Below are 18,130 nucleotides of genomic sequence, written 5' to 3'. Positions count from 1 at the left end.
TTTAATTATGGATATTGAAATTTGTTATTCAAAGTTACTACATAATTAAATAACTGACAAAAAAATGAATGACGGCTTATATTATTTTAATATTAAGGTACTTATTGAAACCCGATTTTTTGAGAAGGCCCGACAGACAATTCGATCCCTTTTCCGAGACGCCGGTCGACGGGGTCATAGCCGCTCATTCCTCAGTTCAAGTTAATCAGACATTCATTTCTTATTTTAGGTGGTTAACATTTATTCTAAGAATAGTTTGAGTATTTTCTAGGGGTGTACCGATACCACTTTTTGGAGCCCGATCCGATCCGATATTCCAGATATTAAATTGATATCGGCCGATAACCGATCCGATATCATATCTAATTTTGTATTCTGTAAAGATACTAATGGTTTTAATTTGTAATATACTTTTTATCAGTATAACATCTATAATTTAATTGTGCCATAACTTATGTCATTTAAATATATTATAATGATCATTTATAGTTTATATTCAATTCTATTTTCTAAAAGTATATAAAATATTTTTATTAGAAATCACTTTTATATAATAAGTAACAACATTAATCTATATACATAATAAGTAATAAACAAATATATCATGAAATTTAAATAAATATTTTAAATAATATTTAACATTAATATATCGAAGATTTCTTTTTAGAAATATCAAAATTTCCAATTTATCAGAAATCAGCCTGCGGCGATGGTAACTGTCAATATCACCAGCTTTACTAAAAACAGATTCTGAAGAGATTATCACACACTTTTATAAATAGAATGCGTAAAAAAATAACAATATGGCAAAATGTTTATTAATTAATTATTATTATTAAAAAAATATGGATTTCGATTTTATTTATAAAAATTACTGATTTTAGATATAACTTTTTTAAAAAATTTATAACATTTTATTTTTGTTAAGGACACCATTTTATATCGGATCGGCAAATTTTATAATATACGCCGATAACCGATATCTTATAATAGGTGATATATCGGCCCGATCCGATCCGATAAAAATATTGGTGCATCCCTAGTATTTTCTAATTCGAAGTAGAGATAATCCAAATTCGAGTTATAATCGAATATATGACTTTAAATCTAACACCTTCATAAGCCACAATAGCCGACTTCTACTCTATGAGTCACTCAGAACTCGATTCAAACTAGAAAGTTAACAATTTTATTTAAATCACGTGAAAGCAAGAAAGGAAGAAAAGATAGTTCAGTGTATTTAGAATAAAATCTCCAAGCTAGAATTCTATTAAATCTAATAAAATTAATAAATTAAATTATTTTTCTGGCATCTCCTTCCTTTCACGTCATGGGTTCATTTTTTAACTATAAGTTAGTTAAAATAGAGGTCCATAAATTAGAAGATTTTTTGAACACGAAGAAGCTAGCTGCTCCTACACCTATTTCTTCGTTTATTGTAATGATGTGTTAATAAAAGTGTAATTTGAAAAATTAGCTACTCACGGTGGAATGAAATTTTTCAAGAGATTGTTAGAGATGATAATTAGTGATCGAGTGAAAATCGATAATATGCAGTTTGGCTTTACGCACGGGAGAGGAACCATGGATGCCATTTTCGTGTTAAGAATATAAGAAAAGTTTTAGGCGAATAAAAAGCACCTATTATTACCTTTCTTGTAAACTAGGGAAAAATCTGTTTGACAAAGTCCCGCATGAGGTTACTGCCTATTAAAAATTAGGAAGAGAAATATAACTTGTATTTTATTCTTTTCGTATTTAGATTATATCCGGCCAATTCTTGTCCGACAAAAAGATTGGCACTTACGTAGAGGTGGATATGTACGGCCTACCCACCGATACCATCAGAAAAGAATTCAGGACACGGCTAGTGCCCAGTAATGGTTTGAACCCCGTTTACAACGAAGAACCTTTTGTTTTTAGAAAGGTTTTTAGCTTTATTATTTCTTAAAATTACTTTTTTTCAGTGCCCCTTCCTCTTCTAAATATTATGAAGCAGGGTATAAAAAAAGAAAAGCATTTTTAAGTTTAGTAAAAATGTATAGAAGGATTGCGAAAAGTAACTTAGTCGACAGCATCTCAAATGTAGGGCTTCGAAATATGATTCCCCCTATTTTGTATTTGATCATAATTGCATTCTAGGGGATTGGTCTTTCTCAGAAATTGATGATAGTAAAAATAGGAGTTTGTAATAATATTACATCATTTTTAACCTATGTACAGTTTAGTTTTTCTTTACTTTTTAAAGCGATATTTTTTTTAAAAAAAAATTTATAAAGGTAGTTTTACCCGATTTAGCGGTTATAAGGATCGGCGTTTACGACGAAAATAATAGACTCCTAGGTCAAAGAGTATTGCCGTTGGATGGTTTACAAACCGGTAGGTTTATTACATGAAATTTTTATTTTTATACATATTTCATAAGGTCGAGTAAATTATGTTACTCAGGACACAGATTTTTTTTTATAAAAAAAAAATAAATTGACAAAAGTTTTATTCATTTTCATAGTGAAAAATTCTTACTTACTGAGCTGAATTTACTCAAAGACTACTAATTAGATTTAGGAACCAGATTAGAAAAATGGGAATCGATATTTTGGGACAGAAGGGAGACTTCCGGCCACAGGTTCGGGACTTTTTTTCCAAACCCATACCGAACCTGGAAACTGGTTGAGATATAACACATTATAAATGCCCTACAATATTGTAAACAAGCAAATATATTTAAAAAATAATATTTTGTTTGCAGGCTATCGGCATATATCCCTTAGAACGGACGCTAACTTTCCTATGTCCTTACCCACCATCTTCTGTTGTATAGTGTTAAAAACTTACGTTCCGGATGGATTGGGAAGTAATACGAAAATTTTATAAATAAATTTTGAATCTAAGAGAAAGAAATAAATAATAGATACAATTGCATTTTATCCCTCATCTTAGTCATCTGTTTTAATTATTATTTTGTTTAAAGCGAATTTCATGATGGATTTCTATTATTTTTTCGAATCAATACTCCACTACTATTTCATCAAGTCCGACATCTCCGTTGTTCCCTAATAACTTTATTTGGATTAATGAAAATTATGTATTATACAAAAAGGCTATATTCATTGATTTTGATATAATATAGCTGACTTTTTAAATAGACAACCCCCAAAATCCATTACATTCTTTATTAAGAGATTTATCAATATGGCATAACAAATATCTTTATATTCTTTATGCATTCTTTAAATAAAAACGTGATATAAAAAAAGACTTCGTAGACGCTCTCTCGGCGCCTATGCAATTTATGCCCGAAACGGAAAAACGGCTCAAGCAACTCGAACAAATGGGCATAGACTCCGGCGATTTAAATGCGGAAGATCAAGACACCCCTTCTAACCTAAGCAGTTCTTATTTGTCGACTGGTCTTGGTAATCTATTAACTTCGGCCAATTCCTCCGGTAAGAGTTTAAGCAGCCTTGCACTGGGAGCTTATAAAACCTCAACGCCGACGACGAGTATGGTAGGCAAAGGAATTGGTGCCAGGAAGGATCAACCCGCTAACGAAATCAATATCGGTTTTAACGCTTATGAATATTTTATCTATTTAAATATAGTATATTTGCTTGATTAAAGTCTCACACGGGCCTAACTGATCCAATTTTTCTGCTACGCTTGGAAAATACAGAGTTTGAAATAAATTTTACCTAAAATTTTGTAATTTTTCATGCATAAAAAATCTTTCAATTTTTTTGAATATTTTTTTCAAACTCTGCAAAAATATATAAATTTTAAAAATTTTAATTCCTAATCAGATTCAACCTTATTTTTAAGCCTGATAAGATACGAAATTTACTAAAGATTAATAGGCATGTTAGCTTGATGTTTTGTGTGCCACTTTTTGAAAAATAAATTTTTTATATAACTAAAGTTTCTATTTTTCAAAAATCATTAGATTAAAAAATATCGTCATATTTGTATAAATATCATTGAAATTGTGATAAATAAAAAAGATATTGAAATAATTTGTTTTAAAATTTTTGCTAACTTCAGGCTCTGCCCGTAAAAATGCTTTTGACAGTTTGTGCACCCTGCCCCGAAATTTTTATGCCTATCCTCTGTCTTAAATAAACCTTTTATCCTAACAAAATAACCTACGTAGTTATTGGGTTAATGATAGGTATTGCATAATATATAGGAGATCAGACTCGACCACGTGATTTAATATATGTTAAAAAGGGAATCTTAATACATTTTAATAAACTTTGGACGGTATTTAGCAAATTAGGTTGTTATTTAAAATTTTTCTATACGTTGACTTGGCAGTAGGGATGTACCGATATTTTATATCGGATCGGATCGGGCCGATATTTCGCCCATTTTAAAATATCGGTTATCGGCAAATATTATAAAATTTTCCGATCCGATATAAAATGGCGCTTTTAACAAAATTTAAAAAAAGTTATATCTAAAAATCCATTTATTTTTATAAAAAAAATCGGAATATATTTTTATGCTTAATTATTTTAATAGTAATAATTAGTTAATAAACATTCTGCAATATAGTTATTTTTTTTCGCATTCTGTTTAAAAAAGTGTTCATTAATCTCTTCAGAATCTGTTTTTAGTGATACTAGTGATATTAACAGTCCCCATCACCGCAGACCGATCTCTGATAAATTGGAAATTTTGGTATTTCTAAAAAGAAATCTTCGATAAATTTATTTTATATATTAATTTCAAATTTCAATATATTTGTTTATTACTAATTATGTAAATAGATTAATGTTATTACTTATTATATAAATAATTGCAATTGAATTGAATATAAACTATAACTGATCATTATAATATATTTAAATGACATATGTTATGGTATAGTAAAATTATAGATGTTGTACTAATAAAAAGAATATTAAAAATTAAAACCGGGATCTTTACAGAATACAAAATTAGATATGATATCGGATCGGTTATCGGCCGATATCAATTAAATATCTGGAATATCGGATCGGATCGGCCTCCAAAAAGTGGTATCGGTACACCCCTACTTGGCAGTATCCTTCATTAAATACAAATTCATTAAATTATATTATTATTTCTTTAAAGCTTTCATTCATTATATAAAGCTTTCATTCATTATATAAAGCTTTGATTCATTATATAAAGCTTTTTAAATGAGAATAAAATTAGAAGAGCTTTACAAATTTTTTTTTAAAAAACCTCACATTCTTAGGTGACGGACATGCAAGCTCTGCCGCTCTTTTTGGTCCAATAACCCGCGAGATACTAAAAGGCGAAAAGGAGTTTTCCAAACTGCTCAAACGTCAACAGAAGGAACTAGAAATTCTGCGCAAAAAGCAGGGCAAGGAACGGTCCCTTTTCACTAAGTCAAGTAGCCAAATCCAATCCTTATCCCCGGATTTTGGGGACGAAAACGCGTCATCCATTTCTCCCGCCAACGCTAACGATTACGTAGATGCTCATCATAGGTTATTTTGATATTAATATTTAGTTCAAATTTATATTTTTAGAAAATTAAAAATGGGTAAAATATGTTTTAAATTTAAAAATATTATATAATGAAATATAAATTTTTTTTTTAAAAAACAAAAACAATATTCGTTATCATTGCCAAAGAGATCGTGAAATTTAAAAAAATTAGCGATTGTTTATGGCAATTTTTTGTATTAGAAAGTTTCGTTACTTATACCAAGACATCTTTCGATACACTTTCTTTTCTCACCATATATACATGTAAAATATCGGCCGTTACCGAGTTATACTGTAAGTAACGCACCTCTACTTATGACTCAACCTTCCTATTTAATATACTGTTGTAAAATTTTTGTAATTAATCACCAAAAACTCCAGGAGGATGAATTAACTTGTTTATGTCCGCATGTTATTAGTTTTCATTTATTGTTTTCAAAGTTGGCGTAAACTCATGGGAGGCGTTCCAATTTAATGATTTGTTGCTGAAAAAATTTAGAACAAATGGGAGGTTCGAAGACCTAAAATATTTAAGGCTGATTGATGAATTCCTAAAAAATTTATAACAGTGTTATTAAGGAATTTTGAGAGATTTATGGTGGCAATCGTAACGAATACCTCATTTAAGGCATGATAATTTGCTTTAACTATATCACGCTATTCTTTTTTAAATTTATAAAGGGGAAAAAAATAAAATTTACCTTATAATTTATTATAAGAGATAAAATCCTTGCTTCACCCTCTTCCATGCCATCCGGCCTTGCAGCTTCCAGCTTTTCTAACGTCTCAAATTTGACCAGCTCAAACATCAAAACATATAATGGTATAGCCAACGGTTCTATACACCCTGAATCTACATTTTTCAAGAAAAAAATGTAATTTTTAAATATTTGACATAATATTTAATTAAGAAAATTTTTATAGTTTTTAACCTGCTAAAGAGTATTATAACTAGTCATACGAATTTTTAAAATATTTTTCGAGTAATTCTAAAGAAGTAAGAAAAAAAAGAATATATTTTTGATGCTTTATGGAATATATTTATTTTATGTAGGAGTGATTTAAAATGCGTCGTGGGTGTTCAGAGCAAGAGCAAATATGATGATCCCAAAATATATGTATTAGATGAAAATTCCAAAGAAAAAGTTCGTTTTTTTTAAAAATATTTTTACATATTGAATTATTTAATGATAAAATATAAAAAGGAGAAGATGCATTTTAATATATTTTTAGCGATAATTTGCATAATCAAATCAGTCCATTTACTAAGCCTACGTCCTAGCCAGTGTCTACATGAGTGACAAAAAAAATCGAAAGCTACTTTGAAATTTAAACATACAATATTTTGTACTAACCTATCACAACTTCATAGACTTATCCTATCTCTTTTTTATATAAATATTTTTTTAATTCTACCGATTTCTTTTTTTTGAAAAGCTTAAAAGAGTATTAATCGAGCAGAGCCGAGAATGGAACGAATTACTGAAACGACAAAACGCCGAATCGGTCGTTTTAGAACAGGCTCACGTGACCCAACAATGCACGTGTTTGAGAACATTGATAGAACAACTCCAAATCGAGCAAATCAAGAATCAGGAAATCAAACAGGCCCGGGAAATTAAGAATATGAAATCATCCCAGGCGCGGGCGAGTATGGAAGCGATCAAAGCGGTACAGAGCGACAAGAGGATCAAGAATAAGGCCGAGCGTGAAAGGTGATTAAAATCATTATTATTTTTGTTACCACCCACTCTAAAATGTAATACATTATAAGTTGCCTTTTTTTTTAGTTTCGATCTTTTATAGTATTCGGCTAAGTTTATAGTGGACTCGATGCTATTTAACAGCTAATCAAGTTTATAAAATTGTTTAATAAATCAGTTAAATTTCAATTGCGATAACAATCTAAGAATTATTATCGTCCAATATGAATTCCGCGTTATTCGTTGCTACGACCAATACGGGTTAAACCGTAGGTCATCTTTCGGTAGTAACAGCGATACTTTGATAGTTCAAAAGTAATATTTTATATCGAATTCTAATAGCTCCAGATTACCTTAAAAAACGTTATACCATACTATATATAACTACGATAGATTCAATTTTTCGAAAACTTTTGAAAGGAATAATATTTTGAATTATCATTCTTTAAATCAACTTAATTTATATAAACACTTTCTTTTTGTAAAAGGTATAAAATATTTAACCTACCGATCAATTATTGTATAAACCCACTATCTTTATTAATATTTAATCTCTTTGTTTTAAATAAAAAAAATAATCCATCGAATATTCGTTTTGAGGTTTTAGTTTGAAGGAAAGTGTTCTAAAAAAATTGTTCAACGTATTTCGGATAAAATTTTTACCTTACTTATAAATATGGTTTTCCTTTTAACTGTTTTGGAATTTTGAAAATAAATATCAGAGACCTGCAGAGGTACCATTTGCACGACCTGACCCGGGTTTTATATTTTTAGACCTGGATTTTTTTTTTAAAGTTGTACGAATCTTGGTATGAACATCATGATTTGTGTATTTCCCTCTTTGTTTTTTTTTTTACAAAATATAAAACTTCACTCTTTTTTTTTTGGATTTATAAAAGACGCGTTCGAGAACTTAATTCTAACAACACCAAAAAATTCATAGACGAGCGCAAGCGAATCGCCATGAAACATTCCAAAGAAATGGACAGCATGAAAAAGGTTCATCAGGAAGAAATTGAAGCTCTTGAGAAGGAAAACGAAAAAGTAAAAGAAATTTTTTTTTTACGCTTTCTGAATTTACACATTCATTAAATCGATGCCAGTCTTTATTAATGTGATTCATATTTGTTAACACGTGATATTTACATATTTATTTATTTTTGAATTGACACAAAGGATTAAAATAAAATCATAGAAATAGTTGATTGACATGAATCCTGGACTTAAAAAATTTTTTTTCCGATTCTAAATATCCTTGAATAGATGGTTGCAATTCCTAAAAAAAATAATTTTAAATTCTGTAAAAAGAAAATCCTCTAAAATAAATCACAATTATGGTTCAATTCAAGGGAATTGCTGTTACAACAGCTGACAATAAATTTTTATTAAAAACTATTTTTCACCTATATTTAACCATAACCCATTTCTCTCCTAACTTTAATCTTACTCCTTACTTCAAATACTTGTTTAAATTTTTACATAAATTTCATTTAATCAAAAAAAAATCTCCTTGAGTTGAGCTATTTAATAATTTTATGGAATGTTCACCACCTGGATTTGTCAAGGTTCTGGTTCTTGACTCTGCGCGCGTTTGCCTGCGCGTAATCAGGCAATAGATGATTTATAGGGTGGACATGTTACACAGGTTCGGAATTGATTATCGGCAAGACAGATGTCCTTTTTCCTTCACAATTGCTGAAAAGATAAAGATATCAAAAAGATAATCGCCCTTAGAAATATAAATTAAATATAAATACTAAAAACCTACAAAATATTTTCAAAAAAGGTATTTAAGATACAAATACTTTGAGGAATACTTTTGCAAGTCAATTTTATTTTAGTTTAATACTATCAGTTTTTTTTACTTAAGTTATATTTTCATTATTAACCATTTTCTAAATCAAACTTCAATAAGATATAGTAATTGAAGAAGAGTTTCTATAATAAAATATTATTCTAATTATAATAATATATCTTTCTCAGGGATTCTGTGTAATTTGACAATTTTGGATGAAAATATTTTTCAAAATATCATTAAACAAATAATAGAGTGATAACTAAATGTTATATCTGCTCAACCAATATCATAAAGGGAGTGATTTCACCGAGAAATTTGTTATATGCTCTGGAAAACGGTGATATTAGTTATATTTTTTTAAAAAAAATTGAGAGTGGTATTAAAAAAAATTAACTAGCAAAAAGTATTTATTTATTCAAAAAGTTATCGTCAATATATCTGTATTTAAATTAGAGACCTTCATTGGCCAAGTATATTTTATACTGAGCCTGACCTGGATTTTTGATTTTTTTTTAATAATTGGCTGGACTTGGCCTAAAATTATTAAATTTAAATTTCGCGTATTTAACTTCAAGAAATATTGCCATTTTCTTTCTTCTAATAATGACTAATTTTAATACTGTACACAAAGTGATTGCCTAAATACACTTAAATATTATTTATTTTTTATTAAATACAATAAATTAAATTTTTGGATATGGGACTGGCTTGGGAATTTTTTTTAAATATTAGATATGGGCCGGGTCTCTGCCTTAAAATATTTTTTTTACTGCGGGTCTGGGCCGGCCTTGGTCAAAAAATTAAGGCCCATGAAGATCTCTGATTAAAATATTTTTATTTGAAGTTGTATTTATATGCGAATATATTTATTTGAAGGTTAGCCCAATTTTAGCCAAAATAATAAACGCAAGCCTGGAGATCTTGCTCTATAAATGACAGAAATGTGTATATCTATTAATGGAAGCAATCTCAAGGCTAGCATGATATTATTTTGACTAAAATCTTTGTTTAAAATTGGCTTAATCAGGCCATTTAACAATACTGTAGGAATTGACCAAAATATTAATCAGGCAATGCAATACGTATATTCCCGTAAACAACCATTTTATGCTAAAAGTCAGGCATTATAATACTTGCGTGGTCTGATTGATTGATTCATTCATTAAAGTGATTTTTTTTAGAGCGTTGTTGAATACAAATCCTCATTTCGGGTTCCAGCATTAAAATTTTATTAAATAAAATGAAATTGAGTTTTTATAAAATGTTAGTATAAATTAGTTACACGGGAAAACCAAAATGGCGTATTATCAGCTGTAAAATAGTGAATCGGTAATTTTTGGTATATATTGTTGTCATTGGCTAAAAACGCTTAAGTGTTACCTAGTACCCTCTCTACCAGAGGCATCGATTCTTTTTATATTAATATTTTTTGTATTCTTTTAGATGCAAAAAGCTCAACAACTTATCGCGGAAGAAGTACACTATACGCAGACACCCGAATCCGTTATATAAAAAAAAAAAAATTATTTTTAAATATGTAAATGTTTATTTATAAATTTTAAACAATGAAATCACTGGTGAAATTTAGAAAATTAAAAATGTTAATATTTGACGAATATTTAATATTAAATTCGAAATCCCAAATTATTATAAACAAAACTGTATAAAAATAACCAAAGAAGACCTTTTTCTAAAAAAAGAAAGATGGACACTGTCTCTTATAAATTTTTAATTATTTATATATTATATATAATATTCAAAATAGAAAATTACGTTTTCCATATTATTATATTATTATAATATTATTATATTTACATTTATATATATAATTTATAAAATATATTGTCAATTTTTTTTTACTACGAATAAATAAATAATCACGTGGCTATCATCTAAAATGTAATAATTGATTTTAATTTCCACATAACAACGAGGGATTAAAACTGTCTCGTGATTATAAGAAAGGATATGACATATTTTTTTGTTATTTGCAGTAATAAGGATACTGATAGGGGAAATCCTTCATCGAAGAAAATATAATTTGAGCTATTTATTACTGGTATAAATTGAATTGTACATCCGATTACCATAAGTTATTTCGTATATTAAAATGGGAAAATTTTTGAGCATAGTATAAAAATTGCATTAATATATTTAAAAAAAAAATATTCAATAAAAAAAAAATCCTGCTTACTAAATTGTAAAAAAAAGGTATGGGAAATATTATAAATATAAAATTAATCACAAAATTGAAAAAATATATATATATGATTATGATAATTACAAAAAAAAACATTCATATTAAAAAACATCTGTTAGACATCTTTTTGGAGTTATAAAGCTATCTAGTCTAGTCAAAGCCATCAATAATAATTGTTATTTGTAACACTAAGTTGTTGATGATAGAAAGATGTAAGTTTTTCTGGGTGAGTCATTTCGACTGAGCCAACGCAAATCAAGCATCCCTTAAGTTACGTATAATGTGAATATATGATTAGTTAATATATAATAAAATTAAAAATTGTGACTAATGATACATTGCGCTTTCACGATATATTGAAATCTCTTCTAATGCTTGGTGATTTCAAGGATCCGAACTGACAGTTCAGGTTCGGTTCTTAAAAAATAAAAATATCAATTTAGGTTCGAACTTTCAAAAACTAGGTTGAACTCGTTTGTATACAAACCTACATTCAAATTATGTATAAAGAAGCATAATAGCAATATAAAATTTATTATAAAAATTGTGACTGAAACTTATCAATCAAAATAAGAATTCGGATATAAATTAGGAATTTTAGCGATGTACTAGTAATATCTAAATGATGAGGTTCAAACCGGTTCACAAGTATTTTAATCATTTAGGTTCAGGTTTCGATAGAAAAAATACCGGCTTAAAGTTTAGGTTTGGATCCTTGGGTAATTTATTATACGCAAAAAAATCATCATTTTTTATTGCAGCCGTGGCTCAGAAGGTTATAGAATTGAACTTAAAAAAACGCAGAAAGCTTCGATTAAGAATCTTTCCCCCAGAGAAATCTATTTATTTCTAAAACCGACTTCCTAAAGCAGGTAACTTGGCAAAAGAAATAGGGTTAAAAAGTTTAGAGACATGATAAGAATTTGTCGTCGTTGTTTAGTAGATTGCAATATGGTGTAGAGGTTTGTAATGAACAGGTTAAAAATCCAAAAACGTTGGACGCGCGGATGACCGGGTTAAAAATATTTATTAAAATCAATGCGCTGATAAATTTAAGGCGCCGGGATAAATTTTTTAAAACAACGGTCGGCAGAGTGTTGTGTTTAAAACTCCGCCCATTGCAGACCTATAATATAATGGCCTACAAGAGTATTTAGTGTATCATAAGAAGTTCGGTTCAAAGCGATAATATTATGTATTTGATAAATTTTGATTTTTTTAAGAGGAATTTCTTCTAGATGAAAAGTCAATCAATAAAAATAAAAAATTTTATCAACACATTTATAGACTACAACTACAACAATAAAAAAGTAATTGTACATTTAAATAAAAATAAATAAATATAGATTTGTACATGTATACCGATCAATAATTTTAAAATACTTTACAAAAAATTTTTTGTATATTTTTTTTTCCGACACTCGTAAATCAATCAGCAGTGCTAATATCTTTGAAGGATGGGGGTAAAATAAGCCCAAATTTACTAAAAAAAATTAAATTAAAAAATGTAAATTGTGGCCTCTAAAAACCTTAATTTCTCCGATTACTGGTCTGAAATTAATAATTTTTAAAGATAAATATAAAAAAATCGAATATTACTTTTGACATCAAATCCTTCCCGAAACTTTTGACTATAATGATTTGGGCTTGGTCGGCTTGGAACAACGATCGGGGGTAAAACCGGAAATGCTCGCTTTCTATGCGCATAAAATCGAGCAATAACGAATTGTGCTCGAGCTGCAATGGTTCATTTTTGGATTGCCGCCTTTTTTGACGGTAGGTAGAAGAAAGCTCTGGAGTCGATACCGATTTCGGCATCGAAATAAACGTTTCGGAATTATCGGATAATTGGTAATCGATAGACGAATATCGACGACGGTATTTGTATATTCTCGTCAACATTTCAGATATATTGAATTTTATTGTCCCGTAGTCTATGTGATGAGTAGTGTCCTCTTCGATTAGTTCGATGTCGTAATTCGAATCGATCGCGATGTCGGTGTTTGGTATATTGTTGTTATCTAATTTTTGATGGGCAAAAAAAATATTCACATTATGATTCATTTTTAAGATAAATTACTTTCAAGTATCATTAAAAAATTGTTTTGGGTTTTCAACCGTTTTTAGATCTATGGGAAAACAGAAGTGAAACGGCAAACTGTTTAAAACAAATTAAAAATTGGGTGATATTAAGTTCTTTTTTTTTTACATATAACATTAAAATATTTCATTCTTGCCATCGATTTCTTACGAGCTATTTTAATTAAGAACAAAAAAAGGATTTTATATTATATTCAGTTTATACTTTATTATATACATATAATATACTTTATTATATACAAATAATATACTTTATTATATACATATAATATACTTTATTATATACATATAATATACTTTATTATATACATATAATATACTTTATTATATACATATAATATACTTTATTATATACATATAATATACTTTATTATATACATATAATATACTTTATTATATACATATAATATACTTTATTATATACATATAATATACTTTATTATATACATATAATATACTTTATTATATACATATAATATACTTTATTATATACATATAATATTTTGGCTTCCGAAATTATATAATTGTAGTAATAATTTTGGGGGCATATTTGACTCACAAAAAAATTAGATTTTTATATTCTATTATAGATATAGCGGACCCCATAGGTCATAACATTAAAATTTTAAATGTCAAACTCAAATTGACACCTAAACGAACTAATGACCATATTGGAAGTATACTGAGATAAAAGAACTATATTAACCAAATAATAGTAAAATTTCGATATTTTAAAATCACCAGATGGCTTATTCGGTTGAATCAAATCTATATTGCAAATCAAATGCTACTTTGTTTGAGAAATATCAAAATATGAAATTTGATTATGTTGTAGATAATTATGATATCATTGCTCTAAAATTGGAGTGTCCCATTTTTAAAAAAATTGAGTTGGCTTTATTAAATAATAGGTGTTATGATTTTTTTCAGTGCTTCTATAATTTTCGTTAGCATGATGCTAATCTTGGCATTTTTATTTATTTCATTCTTGCCAATAATGGCGGTTTTGTTTAAATTATCTAACAAAACGGAGTGAAATACTAAAATGTACTCAAATACATCCTTATTGTTGATATATTGATATAAGTTTCAGAATTAATGACTCCAGAAGTTTCATATTTAAGGCGTGATATCACTTTTTTTATTGGAATTTCGGTTAACATTTTGTGATCAAATTGATTGGCATACTTAATATAAACCAAATATTTGGAACTTTTATATTTCATTTTGACATTATGTCAATTTTGGTAACTTTTTTCTTACTTTAGAAATAATTTTTTTTTTCCCATTTCCAGAAAATATTAAAGCAATAAAATATTATAATTAAGCACTCCTTAATTGATATAAATTTCTAAATTAGCATTTCCAAAGCTGGTTCAGTTCATGCCAAAGTCATAATTTTCATTTTGTTTATAACTCGGTTCATTTCTTGTTCACCAAACTTAATCAAAATTAATAAATACTAGTTACAGGTCATGAACTAAATATTAGCGCAAACTAGATATTTTTTAATTGTACATTTTCCATTCTGGCATGATGCCAATTTTTCCTTATTTTACTAATAACTTTTTTTTCTCCCTTACAAGTCTACCAAACTTATTGAAATAGTATATAATTTAGCACTAAACAATTGATACAAATTTTCAGAATAAATTGCTATCGGTCGCTCTTTAGTCTCAAGGCCGGTCAAAACTTAGTTGTTAATTTTTCCCTACTATACTGGTTATTAAATAACTTATAGTCACTATAAAATACGATATATTGGCATAGATATATGAATTAGAGACCGGGATAATGAGGGCCTGGGAGCGAAACCACCAAAAAACTGTTAATACCCCCCACCCCCACACACACTGGATAAATCCTGGCTACGCCACTGAGTGATTCACATCTTAAAGATTTGTGAGTTCCGGATCAATGAAGCATATCCAAGAAATTGTTTAAACACTTGCGACATATATTATGATAGTTAATGATCAAAAGTATACCTGCAATATTATAGCTCAATTCCTCATCCTCTGCAATAGTATCACTTTTTTCGATATAAAAACGTGTATTTTTGACGAAATTTATGGGAACTTTATCCATAAAATCGTTCGCACCATCGGATTTTGTTGTCAAGATTCCCTTCATGGAATAAAATGGTGGCCCTTGTCTGTTCAGGATTAACGGCAATTCTATACTCTGCAAGGGATCGCCTCTGATAATTTCCTGGAGAGATAACCGGGATAAAGGATTTAAAACTTTTTTGATAACGTTGTCGAATTCAGAGTCTTGTCTGGCGATGTCGCTTTGACCCCAGTTGGAGATATTATTTTTCGGGGTGGTTATGTCGGGGGTGGAAGGAATGATTAAAGCTTTAAATATGCTCGAGTCCGAAAGAATGCAAACGAGCGCTTGGCATCTCAAATATCGAGAATCTTTTATCATTTGTCGTCGAGCTTCGTGGCAATCGCCGTTCACTTGAGTATCTTTCAGAATTTCTAGATTATTTTTGATAACTTCCGAACTATTTTCGTCGATAAATCGTTCCTCGAATCGCAGGTCATCTACAACCATGTTATTTAAATTTCTTCTTTTTTTTTTAAAAAAAAAATATATTTAAAACTTTTAATAAAAATAACATATTTTTTTATAAAATAAATATTATTTATATTTTATTTTAATCAATTTTCCAAAAAAAATAAAATAAATATTATATTTAAATTATTTATTTTTTTTAAAAGGGGGAATAAAAAAATAACATTAAAAATTATTTATGTTTTCCAACGTTTCTTTTAATTAATTATTTTACCTTGAAAAAATGATCGTTATTTTTTATTTTCCATTCCAACAGAAGAGAAAAATTGCTTAATATTGCCAATCACTTCAATTTGTAAATTTAATTAGAATCGAAATTGAGAATTTACGTCTTTACTTAAGCATGTTATATAGATATATGCTATAGTTACGTAATAGCTGGAATTATAGAATGCCCTAAGCTCCATATTCATTAAATCTTTTTTAAAAAAATAATTATACATCCTCAAGAGAAATAAAATAAATCTTTATTTATTTGGGCATTATTTTTGAAGAACAGCAAAAATATCTAAACTTTACATATTTTAAGAATCTAAAAAAACCTTCTTTTCTAAATGAGTGTAAACTTTCCTAAAATTTGCTTTAAAAATTTTCAAAGATATAAAATATTCCCAATTTATAACGATTTAGAAACCTATCCCATTCGAGACCTTTTTTGTTAGAACTATAGATGAATAATCCCAAGCCGATTTTTTGAACTTAAATGTAACGCTTAAAACTATCATCTCAGCCTCAAAAAAGGCTTAATTTTTTGGAAAAAGATATCTCGAACTTTGAAGAAGGCATTAAAAATTTCTTCACATCGACTAGCGAATTTTCTTTGGCATGCACTTGTAGATATCGATGCCCAGCTATCCTTAAAATATCTTTCTCTAAACGATGACACTGCTCCAAAAATATATTGGCAGATCCAAAAAATATATCGATAGATAAATAAAATAAAATAAATATTGATAAATAAATAATAATCGATATTTTTAACACTTTTTTTTATATTTTTTATTACTATAATTAAAAAAAAATATTTTGTCGTAATTATGATGAATTGTTTTCCATTTTGACAATAAAGTCGACTTTTAAATATATCGATTTTTATAAAAATTTAATTTCGTTAAATTTTGCATGAACTCGATAATCGCTTAAACTCGAGGGATGTTGAACTGAAAGAAATGTTTTTAATTTGGACGAAATATATTTAAAATTAAACAAGTATTTAAAGTAAGGGGTAGGATTAGATTAAAGGTTAGTGAGATATGGGGTAGGGTTTAGATTTTAAATAAAATTTTAATCCTTTATATTAATATCCTGACATGATGACTATAAATAAACGAAAAGAAATTTAAATAGAGCAGCTGTTGTAATAGTTATTTATCTTGAGTTGAATCATGAATCACGACCGGGTGGATAATAGTAAAAAAATGCTATTTCAAAACAAATTTCTAGTTAGTCTGAATTTATACTTCCTTAATTCGTCTTCATTATGAAATGCCCTCTCCCCTCCGCTTATGAGGCTAATGCCGTACTAGAGCATTTGGGCGAATAATAGATGACAAGCCAAATATCGAGTATTAAAAATCTATAAATTTCGCTTGATGTTCATATTTTTTTTAAGTCATCAGATGTTTATAATAATATATTATTTATAGTTTTAATTTTTTTTTATATAATTACTGTCAAAAACGCTCTATTTCTCATGCGCAAAAACGCTCAGGCATGGTCCTAGAGCTAATTTATAGTAAAACGCTTTAAGTTTAAGCTATGCGTTATTAACAAAGTCAAGCCAATAGATATAACTTATAATATGTAGTGTTATGATAACGCTCCATCGTTTAGAGTAAGCGGGTATCCACCAGGTATTTTTTAAAAGCAAGCAAATAATTGGTAAAATTTATAATGACTGCGGGATACGATCAAATAAATGACATCGTTTTAGATTGCCTATTGTTTCATGCTTTCGAAAATAGATACGTGTCACATCGTTTGAAGGATTCGCCGCAAAATCCCGCGATGTCGCTCAGGCGATACAATTATATAACTGTGCTATCGTTTAGCTATCAATTACGTTAGCAATATGGCGCTTACTATAAATGATGCCTTACATTTCTCATCTTACAAGTTATTTCGTGAAATTTAGAAGGAAAAAAGGGTGCTATTATAGAGTTTTATAAAGTAGTTCATATTTGATTCATCTCATAATTTATGACTATACGAATAATTAAAAATTAAATTGATAAATACGTAATTTATTTTATTCAAAATTTTCTAATGCGA

The 18,130-nt window shown here is 28.3% G+C and overlaps 2 protein-coding genes across 3 annotated transcripts in view; one reads left to right on the top strand and one right to left on the bottom strand.

Annotated features, from left to right (window-relative positions):
• Positions 1-10,682, top strand: part of LOC135928919 (1-phosphatidylinositol 4,5-bisphosphate phosphodiesterase beta-4-like) — a 53,890-nt gene extending 43,208 nt beyond the window's left edge. The window contains exons 22-32 of the mRNA XM_065465371.1: positions 98-200; positions 1,763-1,927; positions 2,280-2,379; positions 2,750-2,854; positions 3,258-3,563; positions 5,222-5,477; positions 6,198-6,353; positions 6,533-6,623; positions 6,916-7,193; positions 8,081-8,225; positions 10,423-10,682. Coding sequence (XP_065321443.1) covers positions 98-200; positions 1,763-1,927; positions 2,280-2,379; positions 2,750-2,854; positions 3,258-3,563; positions 5,222-5,477; positions 6,198-6,353; positions 6,533-6,623; positions 6,916-7,193; positions 8,081-8,225; positions 10,423-10,491 — 1,774 coding nt within the window. The 3' untranslated portion in view covers positions 10,492-10,682. The remainder of the gene's footprint in view (positions 1-97; positions 201-1,762; positions 1,928-2,279; positions 2,380-2,749; positions 2,855-3,257; positions 3,564-5,221; positions 5,478-6,197; positions 6,354-6,532; positions 6,624-6,915; positions 7,194-8,080; positions 8,226-10,422) is intronic.
• A 337-nt stretch (positions 10,683-11,019) lies between these two features.
• LOC135928314 (uncharacterized) lies at positions 11,020-16,115 on the bottom strand. 2 transcript variants are annotated; one of them, XM_065464756.1, is made up of 4 exons: positions 16,074-16,115; positions 15,268-15,854; positions 12,779-13,200; positions 11,020-11,444 (listed from the first exon to the last, which is right to left on the bottom strand). In XM_065464756.1, exons 2-4 carry the CDS (start codon positions 15,836-15,838, stop codon positions 11,343-11,345), a joined length of 1,095 nt encoding a protein of 364 aa, XP_065320828.1. In that variant the 5' UTR covers positions 15,839-15,854; positions 16,074-16,115; the 3' UTR covers positions 11,020-11,342. The 2 variants fall into 2 exon arrangements, with proteins under 2 accessions (XP_065320828.1, XP_065320829.1); XM_065464757.1 differs by lacking the exon at positions 16,074-16,115 and having other exon boundaries at positions 15,268-15,859.
• Between the last annotated feature and the right edge of the window lie 2,015 nt (positions 16,116-18,130).

The sequence above is a fragment of the Gordionus sp. m RMFG-2023 genome, chromosome 4, assembly GCF_954871325.1.
Source record: "Gordionus sp. m RMFG-2023 chromosome 4, tfGorSpeb1-WG-v2, whole genome shotgun sequence".
NCBI lineage: Eukaryota > Metazoa > Nematomorpha > Gordioida > Chordodea > Parachordodidae > Gordionus > Gordionus sp. m RMFG-2023.
This window is presented reverse-complemented; position numbering and strand designations above follow the sequence as displayed.

Bases quoted from the DNA above. Each gene is read 5' to 3' on its own strand.
- LOC135928314 (XM_065464756.1), bottom strand. From the start codon at position 15,838: ATGGTTGTAGATGACCTGCGATTCGAGGAACGATTTATCGACGAAAAT. The intron at 13,201-15,267 runs GTATACTTTTGA...ATCAAAAATTAG, and splicing joins ATTGAGCTATAATATTGCAG to ATAACAACAATATACCAAAC. The intron at 11,445-12,778 runs GTAATATTCGAT...ACGTAACTTAAG, and splicing joins GGAAGGATTTGATGTCAAAA to GGATGCTTGATTTGCGTTGG.